Below are 16,171 nucleotides of genomic sequence, written 5' to 3' on the forward strand. Positions count from 1 at the left end.
ATCTATAATGACGTCCCCGCCAGACTAATGTATCAGCAATATATATAAAATCTCCCAGCAATCCGACAATATTCTTCTGATTTTCTCCCATCTCGTATGTATGTATAAATAAAAAAACCTAATCCACATAGAATTAGGCTGTGACCGGCTGGTTACTTATAAAACATCAAACCTTAAATTTGCGAAAAAATTAAAAAAATTGGGATTGTTCATGGATTCTTGTCACTAAAATGTTGGTTTCATCACAAATGTATATTATGTAATGCTTGTTCTCCTGTTGTAAGCTCAGTACAAGATCTAGGAGTGGCTACTCCAGATAGGTCCCTACACAAGTGTGTAGGCCTTCTTCTTTTTAAATGATTGTAATGTTTTTATTTTGTGGTCTGTACCATATGAGTTTGGACCCTTATGTATTTTGTTTATTTTTTTATCTACAGCCCTGACGAAGTTCTATGAACGAAACGCGTTGGCTGTTGCTTTTATATTCTGGAATTATATTAAATAAAGACTTTTGCAACAAAGAAACTGATTGAGCTTCTTTATTATCACCTGGATATCCTGGTAGTGCACAACTCCATCAACGTCAGCACATGGACACATGGCCTGATTGGTGAGGCAGCAAATATAGAGTCACTTGCAGTCCCTTATAGTACCTAGTATACGGGGTCACCAACCTGGGTCAGTGCACAGGCAGATGGCCCAATCTGTGCGGTAGCATTTATGTCTTCATGGCGCCCCGTCTCGCATATGGAGTTACTGAATTACCCAAATAAACCCTCAACACAGGCGGTGGGAGTTACTCATGGATCACTCCTTAATCTCAGCCTCACTGATATATGCCTAACAAAGGCCCACAGCCCTACTCTTTAAGTTTTACTCATCAGCACTATCTCTCTCCTGAGATGTACCCACGCCCCACTGACCAGCAACTTTTTCAGAATCAGAAAGCCCTTTTGAGATGCACATGGAAGCCCCGCTCTCCCTTCCTCCGGTATGTATCCCAAATAAAATCTCAGAATTGGGGCAATTCACAGATTCTCCATCTCCACATGTGTTCTCAAGGCCCTTCCCATATGGATCTCAAAATATTGTACCATTCACAGGCACACATACATCACAGCAAATACACGTGAGCTGCACACTGCTTCATACTAACATGGTGTAGGTCAAGGGTGATGTAAGAATACAAAAGCAGACCTTTACGTGAGTGGGCTGCCAGGCCCCACACCAGTGACACAGATAAAAAGCCTTGTTCACACGACTGATCATCATTACTAAAACATGGTATGCTGACACAACAGTGCCCTTGCTACTTAAGTCCTGATAAGGGCAGTAGCCCTTTACCACTGCAAGGGAGGTGCTTTGGGATCTACTCCAGGGCAAAGAAGACTACAATTAGTGGTCAGGCCTAGGACATTGCTCACATGCATGATCTATCTTCACTCATGATCAAAAATCAGCACCATAAACCCAGATATCATTGCTGTTGGGCAAATCAGGGCAGGGTGAATATTCATGGCCAAGTGATGGACTTTTCTATCCCAATATTTTTCCTGGCTTGATTTAGTGCCTTCTTTACCTCCTTATTTCTAAGAGTGTATATGACAGGGTTCAGCATTGGAATGAGGCCAGTATAAAGCAAAGAGAATATCTTCTCTTGCCCTTTGGCGTACACTGAGGTGGACTTGAGATAGGCACCAAACACAGTCCCATAGAAGAGAAGGAGAGTGGTGAGGTGAGCTGAGCATGTTGAGAAGGCTTGACGCCTCCCAGCAGCCGAGCGGATTCCCAAGATGGCAGCAATGATGAAGAAATAGGATGTTAGTGTAATTACACAGGTAGCGATCCCTAAACCAACGGCAATTATGAAGGTGGTGATGACAATGCTAGTGATGTCACTGCAGACAAGCTGTGTGAGTACAGGTAAATCACAGAAGAAATGATCAAGAGTCTGATGCCCACAAAAAGACATGCTGGACAGCAAGAGCGTGTGCGGCATTGCATCCAGTACTCCTATGGTCCAAGATATAGCTGCCAGCTGAGCACACATCCTTCTGCTCATGACGGTAGTATATCGCAAGGGGTTGCATATGGCAAGGTATCGGTCATATCCCATGGCAGTGAGCAGCATTATCTCTGTACTCACGAAAAACAGGAGAAAGTACATCTGGGTAAAGCAAGAAGCTGAGGAGACAAACTTCCCTTCTGTCAAATGAATGTCAATGGCTTTAGGGAGAGTGACAGAGGTGGAACAGATGTCTAGGAAGGACATATGAAGCAGGAAATAGTACATAGGCTTGTGAAGATTAGGGCTGAGACAAATGATGAAGAAAACAATGGAATTGCCCAACACAGAACTGAGGTAAATGAGAAAGAGCAGAAGAAGGATGGGTGCCTGCAAGGCTGGATCGTCAGAAAACCCAAGCAAGATGAACCCCGTCACTGAGAAGTTATTTCCAATGTCCATGTCCTCTCCATTCTTTGTCTGTAGGAGAAAAAAGAAGCATTGATAAGTAATGGAAAAATCATCTCACAACTATGACTAGATTAAATTACGTGACTGACTCTTTCACATTACTTCATCACACACACAGTATTTTTGTAACTTCCATCCTTAGGCCTGTTTCACCATTTAAACACAAAAACAAGGAAATGTACTCAGTTTTATTTCTCTGCTCTATTTCTCAATTTGTATTTTTCTGTGATCTTGTCACCAGACTCTTCTTCATCAGCTAAGTCTGTTAAGAAACAATGCCCACTGTCTTGGCCTTCAGTACTTCCAACACACTCTTAACTTCCATTCACATTCCACCTTATTTTCGCAAACGTCACCAAGTCTGGCTTTTATAATTAATATGCTCAGTCATTTCGACTTTTCATATGAATGAACTCAGAAAGCAGCTAACATTGTTATTTTATGGGAGGATCATTAGTTAGCTGTGCTTTTCTGTGAATTTCTGAAGTTTTTGGAAACCCATATGGTAAGGTCTTACAACTGAAACTAGCAATAGATTCACATTACCGATGGTTATACAGTGAAGTCCACTTTTTTTCTTGTTATTATATAGCACAAAACACAGTTGGGTGCAGGGGCTGGCACCCAATCACCTAAATCTGTCCAATCCTTGCTGTGCAAGGCAGTAGTTGGTTTCAGCAGAGATTGGCCCTGTGCTCAGCCTGCATTAGGCAGTCAACTTCTTATTCACACAGTTCTGTAGCTAACTAGTCAACAATAATTATCAGATGTATTTCTTTGGGGGTCTTGTGGTCTTGTGTTTAACCTTTTCATTAGTTTTTTCAAAAAGCCATTTTTAAGTCATTAATTTATTTTTGGGTGGGCTATGATACTTACCCTTTTTTCAATCTTTTTCTTTTTTTCTATAACACATTTCTCAAATTTCTTACCTTCGGCCATGCACAAAAATCCTAATTTGCATCTTCAGGTGTTGGGTAATAATTATGTAGAAACATTGAATGTATTTACTTGACAATAACAGTTTTTTGGATGCAGTGCAATTTGTGGCAAACATCTGCAAATGTGATCTGTTTCAACTAAATTGTGATGTGATGTTTTGGGTATATCATCTTCATTCTGCTGTTGTTCTTTTCTTTTTCTCTGCCCTTCTGTTCAGGAGAATTCCTTTGGATGTATTATTCTTAGATGTTTTATCACCTGTGTCATCCAAAAGGTGCCCATTCCTGAATATCCTCTTGTAACACCTGGTCACAAAGGGTGTAAGTTAACTTGCTGTATCTAATAAAGTTGTGGTCTCCTTTTCATCATGGTGCTGGATAGAAGGTCCAGGACTTTCTAGAGAGCCTCGTAGGTCTTGAGTCTCATGTATTAGGGACATGCCAGTTTTTTCAGATACACAACTGCACCACAGTGAATCTCCTGTGTTGGATATAAAAATTGTATCTAAAGAAAAGTTGAGTCATTGTTTCTAAGAATAGGAACTTGCTTTTTAAAGTGTGCTTGGTGTATTACCAATCATATGTGTCCTAATTTTGTTGTTGATAGGGACTCACAGCTTGTTCCCAGAACCCATCGATGTTAGAAGGTGGGACTTCCATTCCAATTATCATGGTACTTGAATTGCATACAGTGAAACCCCTATTTTTTTATTGTTACATTTGATAGGAAAAACTATTGTGGAATGCATTTTTGAAGTAGGCCAAATGTAAGAGCAGCAAAAAAAGACATAATTGGACTATTAAGTTTTAATTTTAGCAAACCATTTTGCAATACAGCAGCATCGCGGTGTTGTGAAATCATGGCATGAAGTAGCAAATGTTCTAAATCATCTTACATAATAGATGACATTGCATGTTAAATTACCACTTTGACAGAGACTACTAAGAATGTAGTATCATTAATTGGCTTCATTATGTGTTGTTTTGTTATTAACCACGTTTCACTTTTAGGCTTGGTTATTTATTGGTATATTGAGAAGTCATAAGCATTGCATTTGGTGTGCAGGTTATGGTTTGCATGGCTGTTGAATGACTTATGTGTTGAGCTTATAACCTTAACCAGCAATTTCCAATAGTTTTACAGTTTTAACTTATATCCATAACTACACTTTAACTTTGCTATTTAGGTGAATTTCTCAGTTAAAAATATTATACACAGAGGTATTACAACCAAACCTAACTACAAACCACCTTAATCCGTTGTTATGTCAGTGAATCTTTGATTTTTTTTATCTTGCACCAGAACTAAGAGTTTCATGCACTCAACCTTCTGGGTCAACCACTATTTTCCCACACCACTGTGGGTGGCTGCAGGATCTGGCTGAAGAAGCTTATCTCTACCCACATTTGCCTGTGCACTGTGGAGGGTAGTCACAGGACATGGACGATGGGTGTGCAAACCTTGCTCCCTATGGCCTTTAACCATGCACAGAGGACTTAGTTGCAGAGTGTGCCCTCCAATCAAACCCTGTGCCTAACCCTCCAAGGGCAGACAACACCAAGACTACATTGCCTTTGGCTTCACACAGAAGGTGTTGGCTGCAGGGTCAGTTCTTGGTCTAGGCTATTCAACCACATTCTGAGAATGGACACTTTGAGGTATGCACGGCCACGTTTCTGTGCTTGCCAGCCAATCAGTACTCCAGATTCAGGAATCCATTGGAAGATTAGTAGATTCACAATGGGCAACAGGAAAAAAGTTCCCTAATCACATGATGTGTCTTTTTTTCGTTGTATTCATGAATGCTGTGTGGGTTCACGTAGCTGTGGAGGATCTGCAGATCACTGGTCCAGATATTGCTAAAATGTAACTTCTTTATGCCTAGCCTAGGCACCTTTTTAACATCAAATTTCTCAAAAATCTACTAAAATGGATTTACATAAAAGCTGAACAAAGACCTTCTTCCTTCATTCCAAAATATGGTGTAATTCTGTTCAGCCATTATTTTTGTATCGAGAAACAAAGGGCCAGATACACGACCTGGAAATTTGCATCTTGCAATTTGAGAGAATTAGCAACTCGCAAAATGCAAGTGAAAAAATCTGATTTACGTACAAATCTGGCCCTGTTTGTGACTCACAATCGAGATGCATCGTAATTACAGAATTCACTTTTTGAGAGTTGGTCCGTGGTCTTAAATTGTGACAGCAGTTTGCGATTGCAGTCGCAATTAGCTACTGCAGCATTAAAAATTCCCAATTACTTCCTAGTACAGCAGAAGGACCTCACATCAGGAAGTGGTGTCTTTCCTGATTTCCATTTAGCTGTAGGAGCACACTGTGAAGGCAGCAGCACACTCCAAGACTGCATCCAGGCACAAAGCAAGCAGTGCAATGGCCAGCCAGCTGAGGGAGAAGGGAGCAAGGGAGCACAGGTGGAAGATTACACTTTCTGAAAGAGAATTGGATATTCTCACTGATGAATGCTATAACAACCATGAACAGCTTTTCATGCTGTCCTCCTAGATGTCCTGATTTTGAAAAGCCCAAGATCTAGAGGGAAATGTAGTAACAGAATGCTCTGGGAGTTGCAGGTAGGTCTATCAAAGAGCTAAATAAAAGGTGGTAAGTCTTGTGCTCTCATGCCAAGGAAAGGCTTGCAGTACGGCTTGGAGAGTATCAAGGGTCAGGAGCTGGACCATCTGATGCCCCCCATATGTGATGCAGAGCATGATACTGGACAGAATACACAGGCAGCGTGCGCCTCAGCGATTGTCCACACCTCTACAACTCCCCCTGGTAATTGAAATATACCTTCTATTCCAACATACCTGCCAGAACCCTGCAGTCCACAGGCTTGCAACACAGACACCTCTAGATGCCCCATTTCATATATATATAGGTCACCAATGGGTAGATATAGTTAGAACCTAGTTTCCATAGGAAAAGCGTTTTTTGATTTACCAATAACTTTGGCGCCGTTTCACGAATCTTTGCGGAATTCTCAAAACTAATGTGGGGGCTCAAGTCAGCTGCTGTCTTGAAAGTATTGGAGTGATTCATCAAGTGGGGCCAAGGAAAAAAGAGGGGGCCCAAACCACATTTTCCCCATGTTCATTTTCATAGGAACTTTAGACAAAGCTACAGCCCGAACTGCTGAACGGATCTACATCAAATCTGGCAAAAACGTAGCTCTTGGTTCAGAAAGCACTTTATTTAAATGGTGTAAGTCTGATCAGTAGTTCCTGAGAAATTAAAAAAAGAAAAAATATTGATATCTGAGTACCGAGGAGGGTTCATGAACCTACCCGGGCACGAGCTTTACTCTGATTGGCTGCCAACACTCTAAACCGGAATGTGTTGGCAGCCATCTTGTGACTCCGCAACTGAGTCACAAAAAAAGGGTGAAAACACATTAAAAACAAGAAAAGGGGGCAGGATAGATACACCCTGTCCCACTAGGCCAGCTCAGGGGGTCCCAGAGGGACCCCTAGGACCAAAGAAATCTTTTTTATAAATATTTTCAACCAAATTTGCACTGGGTTTGCAAATCCAGCCAACATTATTGAAAAAAAACAAAGCTGGGCTCCCACACTTTGTTTTTTAAAAAGCCCTCTGGTGGGCCAGGTGCCGGGTGCAATTCTAAATTAAGGTGTGGGGGCCCCCACAGCCCAGGAATCGCCACTCCCCTGGGCTTTATAATTTATGCAAGGGGCAAGCAGCCCCCGCAGCCCTGCTTTAATTAAATAAAGGAGGGCCTCATGGGCCCCCCAAGCCCCAGGGACTGCCACCACCCAGGGCTTTGTTAAAATTGGGTGGGGGGCTTCACAGGACCCCCAAGCTCCAGGGACTGCCACCTCCCCGGGGCTACCTGATTGAGCTTGAGCCGCCCCACACTAACCCAGGGACCACCATCTCCCTGAGGTACTGTTTATTTAAATTCTGGGGTCCGGTATGGACCCCCGGCCCTGGGGGCTTTACAAATGCTGGGAGGGGGGCCGCACTGCCACCCTCTTGGAGTCCACCCCCCATGGCCAGCTCCCACAATCTCCTGGGGTACCCACCCCTGGGACATTGCTCTTTGCCATGGCAGTTCTCTTGCCTCCTTCTGTACCTCACTTTCCTCTTTTTGCACCTCTGTTTTTTTTTTGCACTGATCTTGTTCTTTCTGCACCTTTGTTGCATATTTCTGCACCCCTCTTGTCTCCTTTTGCACCTCTTTTACCTCTTTCTGTACCTCTTTTGCCTGTTTCTACAACTCTCTTGCCTTTTTCTGGAGTTCTCTTGCCTCCTTCTGCACCTCTGCACTTTCCATGCTTCTTTCCGTACCTGTCTTCCCTCTTTCTGCAGTTTTCTAGCTTCTTTTTATACCTCTGTTGCTTCTTTCAGCAATTCTCTTGCCTCTCTCTGAAGTTCTCTTACCTGTTTCTGCACTCCTCTTGCCTCTTTCTGCACCCATCTTCCCTCTTTGCACAACTCTCTAGCCTCTTTCTACACCTCTCGTATCTCTTTCTGCACCCTTTGTGCCTCTTTCTGCACCTCTGTTGCTTCTTTCTACACTTCTCTTCCTTCTATCTGCCATCCTCATGCCTCCTGCACCTCTGTTGCTTCTTTCTGTACTTCTCTTGGTTTGTTGTCCATTGCTGTTGCCTCTTTCTGTATTCCTCTTGCCTCTTTGAGCACCTATTTTGCTTCTGTAGTTCCGTGGTTCGAGGGTCTGGTTTGATGGTTCCGAACCTGTGCAATAAAGATCGTCGGAAATAGACGATTTTGGTGTCAGCAGACTGCAAATCACGAGTGTAGTGTGTATGAGTGTTTTCGCAGTAATCGATCAACGAGAACACTACATATTCATGGATTTCGTTTGAACCCTCGGGTTCCATTTTGTGTGTGGCAGCCATTTTGTGTGGTTGCCCTCACATAGGGCGATGACTGGGGCCGAACGAGTCTTTGGGACACGTACACCTTAGCTGACTTCTGAATGACCTGGACGAACTGACTCCTTGCCCGAGGCTGACCTCGCTGAGCCAGTTCCTTGTTAAGCAGCTGGTCAGATAAAGATCAAAGAACAGGACATGCTGAAGTTTATAGTACACTGAACCCACCTTTCTATCTTGTTTCCAATCTGTTTCTGCTCCTTCCTTTACAACATAATCACTGATTTGGGTTGGAGGGTTTATGATGGCTTTGTCCGGCCTGATTGAACAAGAAATTGGAATGTGCTTAGTCAGGGACCTTCCCGTCCGCGCAGCGGGCGGGCGCAGCGGGCGCGCCGAAGGCGCGCCTAAGGCAAGCCCGTCTGCGCCCGTCCGCGCCGGACTCGCGCCTAGCGCCAGAACCCCTGCTCCAGGTACCCCAATTATTCGCTGGTCCTCGGATCAACTGTTTAACCTCCGTCCTGCTATTTGCGCCTCTGTCTCTTGTTGCAAAACCACGAATCTTGATACTACCGCATACTCCTGCCCTTACTGCAATTTTTCTTTACCTATGGTACCTAAAGCTCCGCTTCTACTTTCAACCATTATTGATCAGCCACCCACCATTTTCAATGCCGCTTTAGTCAATTGCAGATCTCTTCCTGCCCATGCCCATGATGTCTGGCTGTCACTTGATACCTACAAGTGGGATTTGTTGTTTCTCACTGAAACTTGGTTAAAGGACTCCTCTAAACCAGACATTACTTTAGCCACTCCCCCTGGTTACAGCCTCACTGCCATTAACCGTGAAAACTCTAAGACCGGCGGGGGGCTTGCGATTATTGCTAAAGCCCATCTCAAACTTAGTCTTACGAAAATTTCCAATCTGGGCCTTATTGAAGCCGCCCATTTCACTATTAGGGATCCTGCCGGTACCATCTGCGCAGGCATACTAGTCTATAACCCCCCGAATGTGACCGCTTCCTCCCTTACTACCTTGCTGCATACCATCGCTGACTTCTCTCTCAAACATCCCCACTTTACTGTTTTAGGTGATTTTAATATCCATATTGATAAGCCCTCCTGTACACTTGCTTCCTCTCTGCTTGAAACCCTACTAGGACTCACCCTGCCCCAATTAGTGACAGGCCCGACCCATTTAGCAGGCCATACACTTGACCTCATTTTCTCAAATCTCCCTTCCCTCTCCACTTTCCCCCCCACCCCCCTGACATGGACCGATCATTTCCTTATTCCTTTTTCTTTTTCTGCTCCCTCCCCCCCCCCCCCTATCCCCCTCATGCAAGCTAAAGGACGTAAATGGACCAAAATTACCTGTGACTCTATGGAAGATCTTTTTCATTTTCACCTCAATCTGCAACAAGACCTTAATTCTGAAACAGTGAGACTTAACACATCGCTTTCTGAGGCGCTTGACTTGGTCTCCCCCATGGCTCCAGTCACTTCCCACAGATCCCGACCCTCTGCTCCCTGGTTCTCTCCACGGTTGCGAGAGGAGAAGAGTAAGTGTAAGCAGCTAGAACGTAAATGGAGACTGAACTACAACCCCTTAGCCAAATTAGCCTACAAATCGGCCCTGAATAACTTCCACAAACTTAAACGCGCCTCAATGAAAGCCCATTTTTCCAATCTTATTCAGCAGGCTCAGAACTCCTCAAAAACTCTTTTTTCTATTGTAAAAGATTTTGTACATCCCCCTGCTTCAAAAACCCTTTGCACTCCCACTCAAGACCTTTGCAATGGATTGTCTGACTTCTTTCAAGAGAAGATAGTCAAACTGTCCTCCTCTTTTGCAGCGTCCACACTTGATCACTCTGATGATCACCTCGGCTCCCCCCACTGCTCTTTTGACTCTTTTAGTGAGCTTACTCCAGACCTAGCGTTAGCCTTACTACGCAATGTCAAGTCCGGTTCCCCCCTGGACCCAGTCCCGGCCAAAGTTATGGGCACGCTTGCCCCAATTCTACTGAATCCTTATCTTTCCATCTGGAATGCCTCCCTGTCAGGTGGCCAATTCCCCTCAGTTTGGAAGCAGGCTAGGCTTATCCCTTTACTGAAAAAACCTGGTGCCGACCCTTCACTTTTTAGTAATTATCGACCTATTTCGCTTCTGCCAAAACCTGCCAAGATTTTGGAGAAAGTGGTACAAAAACAAATGGCACTTTACCTAGAGTCGAACCAGCTGCTACACGATTCTCAGTCCGGCTTTAGGACCGGATATAGCACTGAGACTGCGTTGCTTGAAGTCTCTGAAATCATCAGGGAATCAGTGGATAGGGGCGAGGAGGCCATGTTGGTTCTCCTCGACCTATCCGCTGCTTTTGATACTGTCTCCCATAAAATACTTATCACCCGCTTACAACAGCTTGGGGTTGGTGGGACGGTACTTGCCTGGATCACTTCTTTCCTGACCAGTCGCTTCCAAAGGGTTACCATGCACCCTTTTGAATCCGAGGACAAACCCCTTCTGTGCGGAGTACCCCAGGGCTCCGCCTTAAGTCCTCTATTGTTCAACGCTTATGTGGCCCCCCTAGCCAAGGTAATTGAGTCTTGGGGTGTCAGGGTGGTCTCGTATGCTGATGATACTCAGCTTATCTTTTCCTTTCGAGACCATTCTGACTCCCTTTTCTCTAACTTTAGGAATTGCCTTGGTAACATCTGCTCCTGGATGTCCACCAATCATCTTGCCCTGAACACCGATAAAACGGAGGTCCTTTTCTTCAGCAAGAAATCCCCCCCCCCCATCTATCCTATGGTGGCCTACTATCTTGAACCCTCCCCCTACGCCAGTACAGGCAGCTCGCAACTTGGGCTACACTTTTGATAATGCCCTGTCTGGTAAGGCTCAAGTTAATAAAGTGGTCGGAGCTTGCTTTTCCAAACTACGTATGATAAAGAAAATCCTCCCTTTTCTCCCTCAATCAGCACGTAAAACTGTGGTCCATGCTCTCATTACCTCCCACTTGGACTACGCCAACAGTCTTTACTCAGGTGCCCCACTTTTCCTTATTGACCGCCTGCAAATTGTGCAAAATGCAGCCGCCCGGCTCATTGGCAATATTCCTGCCCGCACCTCAGTCAGAGCCTTTCGAGAAGAACTTCATTGGCTCCCTATTTTACGACGCATTGATTTCAAGATTCTGACTTTGACATTCCGGGCTATCCATGGTACTGGCCCGTCATATCTGAAAAAGCGTCTTAAAATCTCGGTTTCAGCCAGACATCTTAGATCTAACAACCTTCGCCTGTTGACAGTGCCCAGATTTAAGCTCTCTCGGACTGGCGGCAGATCTTTTACCATCACTGCCGCCAAGCTCTGGAACAGCCTCCCTCTTGACCTCAGGTTCTGCGAATCTGAGCCTGTTTTTCGCCGCAAACTCAAGACTTGGTTGTTCACTAAGCAGTAGGACCTGGTTAGGTCAGAACCCTGTATGAGATCTGTTTTTGTTTTCTTCCCCTGGGGACAATTCAGTAATCTTAGCGCCGGGACACTTCCTTCGGAGGTAGCTGTGCGCTCTACAAGCTTCATAAATAATAATAATAATAATAATAATTTCTGGTGGGCTGGAAAACGGAAAGTGGGATTGTCGTCATACGCTACTTTAAAAAATGTCATGTTCCTATTGGTCAGTTTATATGAACCCAATGCTAATTTGGAATGTTGCCTGAGGCTTGATTTTTGGCATAAAAGACCATGCTCCGCTCATTGAATTTGTGCAGTCTCTAGCGAACCAACCGTGTTGTGCTTCGTAGATCTCTGTTCATGGTTGCAGCCAATAAACTTTTGTCTTTGACGTAATCGAGAAGTATCCAGTGTCTCTGTTTGCTAAGGCAGGGGAACTCAAAGGCATTGGGCGGTTTCCCCGACACCGCTGGGTTTTAAAACCCGGTCCTTCAATTCTTTCTGCACCTCGCTCTCCCTTTTTACACCCTCCTTGCCTCTTTGTGCACCTCTGATGCTTCTTTCTGTCCTTCTATTTTCTCTTTCTGCAGATCCCTTGCCTCTTCCTGCACCTGACTTGCCTCTTTCAGCACCTCTGCTGCTTTTTTCTACAAATCTCTTGCCTCTTTCTTCTCCCTTTGTTTCTCTTTCAGCACCTCTCTTGCCTCTTTCTGCACCCCTGTTCCCTCTTTCTGCACTCATTTGACTCTTTCTGTACCTCTGTTGCCTGTTTCTGCACTTCGTTTGCTCTTTTTGCACCCTTCGCACCTATTTAAGTACCTCTGGTACTTCTTTCTGCACTTATCCTCCTTCTTTCAGCACCACTCGTGCCTCTTTCATCCCCTCTGTTGCTTCTATCTGCACTCCTCTTCCTTCTTTCTGTACAGCTAGTTAGAAATTATCATTTAAAAAACCTTGTCCGATCACAACCTTTTGTTGCTAGAAATAATTATCCAGATGAAATCCCTACCGACACGATATACATTCAACAGGGCTTTACTTAGTGAGGAAGGCTATGTACAGCACATGGAGAGGTGTATCCCCAGATACACATGTAGTCTGGGATACTCTAAAGGCTGGTGTCGGGGGGAAACATCTAAGTACGGGTGGAAGACACAAAAGAAAGAAAATAATGTGCTACATACATTGTTTGATGGCCTCGGAAGGGCAGAAGCATATTTGATAAATGTTCTTTCTCAGTGGGAGATCCTGAGATAGCCCAATCGGGATTGTACTCACCAGGTCGGCAATTACAGAGATATCAATTAAGAAATGGCTTGGCGTAGCAGGCAAATGAGAGTAACGAAAGGTTGGGTCACATGCCCGCAGTCGGCACCAGAGAAAAGGTGATACAAACTCGGATTGCTGAAATTAGAGATCCTAGCGCTGGCTTGGTTACTGAGCCAGTGAGCTATTCTCTCTGCATTCCAAAAATGTTACCAGAGGCTATATACAGAGGACATATAGATAGAGGATAGAGAGATTGAGGAATATCTAAATGGGCAAATTCTCGAACAGCTTTCACCTGAGGAGAAAGGAATTTTAGAAACATCGATAAAATTTGTGGAGATTAAAAAGGCGATTGATTCTTTGCCACTCGGTAAAGCTGTTGGAACGGATCTGATACCAGGGGAATTTTATAAGACATTTATGATACAGTTAACAGAAATTATGTCAGAGTTATTCTGCAGAGCACAATCAGGTGAGGTGGCCCCAGGATCTTGGAACCTAGCTAACATTGTTGTATTTCTGAAAAAAGGCCACCTATAAATGAATTGGGGTCATATCGACCAATTATCAAAGATCTACTTTTGAAATTCTTGCCAATAGACTAGCCTCAGTTATTAAGAAACTAGTCTCTCCATATCAACACAGGTTAGTCCCTGGCAGGGGAATGACAGAAAATCCGACAGACTATTGCCCTCTTTGATTCCACCAAGGTGACTGGAGACCCTATGGCTTTAATACTGTTAGATGCAGATAAAGCCTTCGATATGGTCTCCTGGTCTTTCTTGTGGGCAATTATGGAGAGAAAGGGCCTAGGTTAGGGAAACCACTTACCTAGGCCCTCAAAAGTAAGAAATTAAGATCACACGTGGCACACAACAAGGGGGCCTTTGTTCTCCTCTACTGTTTGCTGTTTACATCGATCCCTTATTCAGGAAAATAGAGGAGAACCAAAAGATTCAGGCTATACATACCATTGGAGGAGAAACCAAGATTCTAGCCTATGCGGACGACCTGGCAGTAGTTACACCTAACCCGCGTGAGGCCCTTACTGAGATAGAAAGGGAAGCAATTCACTTTAGCAAGATTTCACGGTATCACCTTAATGAAAGTAAAATGCAAATTGTCAAGAAGGATAAAATAGACCTGGAAGATGTTCGAGTAGTTCAGAATGCGAGATATCTAGGGGTTGAGATCAGTGATAATATAGATGAAATTGTTAATTTTAATTTGGAGCCACTGATGCAGAAATCTAAGACAGATATTAATAGGATGCTCACACTGCTAGGTAGGAAAAACATTATTAAAATGCTATTTCTACCAGAAATCGTATATTTCTTAAGAGCTAAACCAGTGGGAATAAGTAAATCATGGTTTTTAACACTGAGTCAGTTGATCTCTAGATTTTTGTGGGCTGAGCAACGTCCTCGAAGAGCTTTGAAAAACATGACTCTGCCCAGAGATCGCGTGGGTTGGTCATTCCAAATTTTCAAATGTACTACTGGGCAGCAGCTATGCAGCAGATAGCTGATCTGTTGGGAAGAGACATCAGTGCGATGAGGGAAGCAGCTAACATCTCCATATATGAGTTAATATATGGGGCGGAGGCTAAAGGTTGTCTCATGCAACATATTGATTTCACCTATTTTAAAAGTGTTAAATTCAAGATATTACTGGGAGCATTCAGGGTCTGGACTGCAGTCTGAAAAAAGCTGAATATCGAAAGAGTTCATAGATATACCCCCTTGGTTAATTAGGATCTACTTCCAGCCATATTCCATGATGAATATATGAAAGTCTGGGCTGAAAGAGGTGTGAGGCACATGGTAGATGTAATGGAAGACAAGGAATTTTTGTATGATACAATTAAAGAAGAAATTTGCGATAGGGAACAATCACTTTTTTAAATATTTACAGTTAAGGGATTTCCTGACTAAGAAGGTAGCTAGCTGTAGAAAAATCCCTTCATTGGATACAATGTTAGAGGCTCGCCCAACATTGTCTACAATATATAAAGTACTTAATAAAGAAATGGGAGATGATTCAACAAAACAAACAAATCAGTGGCAGAATCTTTTATAAGCAGGGATAGGGGAATGTGAGGACTCCCTTCGGTTAAACCAAACATCATTTATCTTGGTAAAGTACAGTGTTTTAAAACTTGTCTCAATTTATATATTACACCAGCACGGATTTTTAGATGGGGGGCTCAGGTATTTACTGTTCTCACTGTGGAGTTTTAGCCGCTGACAGAGTGAATATGTTTGCCACACTCCCTAAACTTGCTCCTCTGGTAACTGAGATAGGTAATCGCCTTAGAAATATGTTAGGATATGTGGTGGATTTTACCCCCCCAAGTGATAGTTTGGGGGAAAGTAATCAGGAAATGGTCGAACCAAATCAGATTATGTTATTTACAGCCATGCCGGTGCTTACACTATGTCTGGCTAGTGCTTGGCTAGACCAAGATCGTCCCTCAATACATTGTTGGTTGGGGGAAATGCTAGCAATATACCGGTGGGAGATTGCTGTGTACAAATGGAGGGGATACAGAACAAAAAAAGCATTGAAATCAGGGCGCCAGTAACTAGTAACTAGTAATTAACGAGGATGCTGATTTAATGGAATAAGACCAGTTACGCTAGTTTAGAATAGTACAAAGAATTTGGGAAGCCTTGTGGCAATCTCTTACTATTTTTTGCTATGTATGCAACCTAAAGGTAAAGTGTGCATTAAAGCTTAATTTATTTTGAATCAAGAGGAAGGGGGAGGGGCAGCATGGGGGGGATATCTAGTGAACAGGGGGGATAAAATATAAAATATGACATTGAATGTATCTGTCTTGTATAATGTATTTTATGCTTTTGTCTTTCTTCCTTCTCTCCTTTGTATGATGTCTAAGAAAAAGATTTTTTTTTTTTTTTTAAAGCTTTGAAATTCACTGAACACACCATAGGTTTCAGGACGTTATAGTTAGAAATTAGCATTTAAAAAACCCATACAAATTCACAAAAAAAAACATAGGTTTCAGGGACGTTATAGTTAGTTGGACATTTCACTAATACAAAACCTGAGAAATTCAGCCGTTATAGCTAGTTGAGTTAACTATAACTCGTGCCCTCACAATGCACTGCTGATGACATCACATATT

The 16,171-nt window shown here is 43.4% G+C and overlaps 1 protein-coding gene across 1 annotated transcript; it reads right to left on the reverse strand.

Annotated features, from left to right (window-relative positions):
• Positions 1–1,513: 1,513 nt before the first annotated feature.
• Positions 1,514–3,415, reverse strand: LOC147700651 (olfactory receptor 5G9-like). The gene is made up of 2 exons (XM_086929164.1): positions 3,353–3,415; positions 1,514–2,485 (listed from the first exon to the last, which is right to left on the reverse strand). Exons 1-2 carry the CDS (start codon positions 3,413–3,415, stop codon positions 1,514–1,516), a joined length of 1,035 nt encoding a protein of 344 aa, XP_086785290.1.
• Between the last annotated feature and the right edge of the window lie 12,756 nt (positions 3,416–16,171).

Source organism: Lissotriton vulgaris, chromosome 7, assembly GCF_964263255.1.
Source record: "Lissotriton vulgaris chromosome 7, aLisVul1.2, whole genome shotgun sequence".
In the NCBI taxonomy this organism is placed as follows: domain Eukaryota; kingdom Metazoa; phylum Chordata; class Amphibia; order Caudata; family Salamandridae; genus Lissotriton; species Lissotriton vulgaris.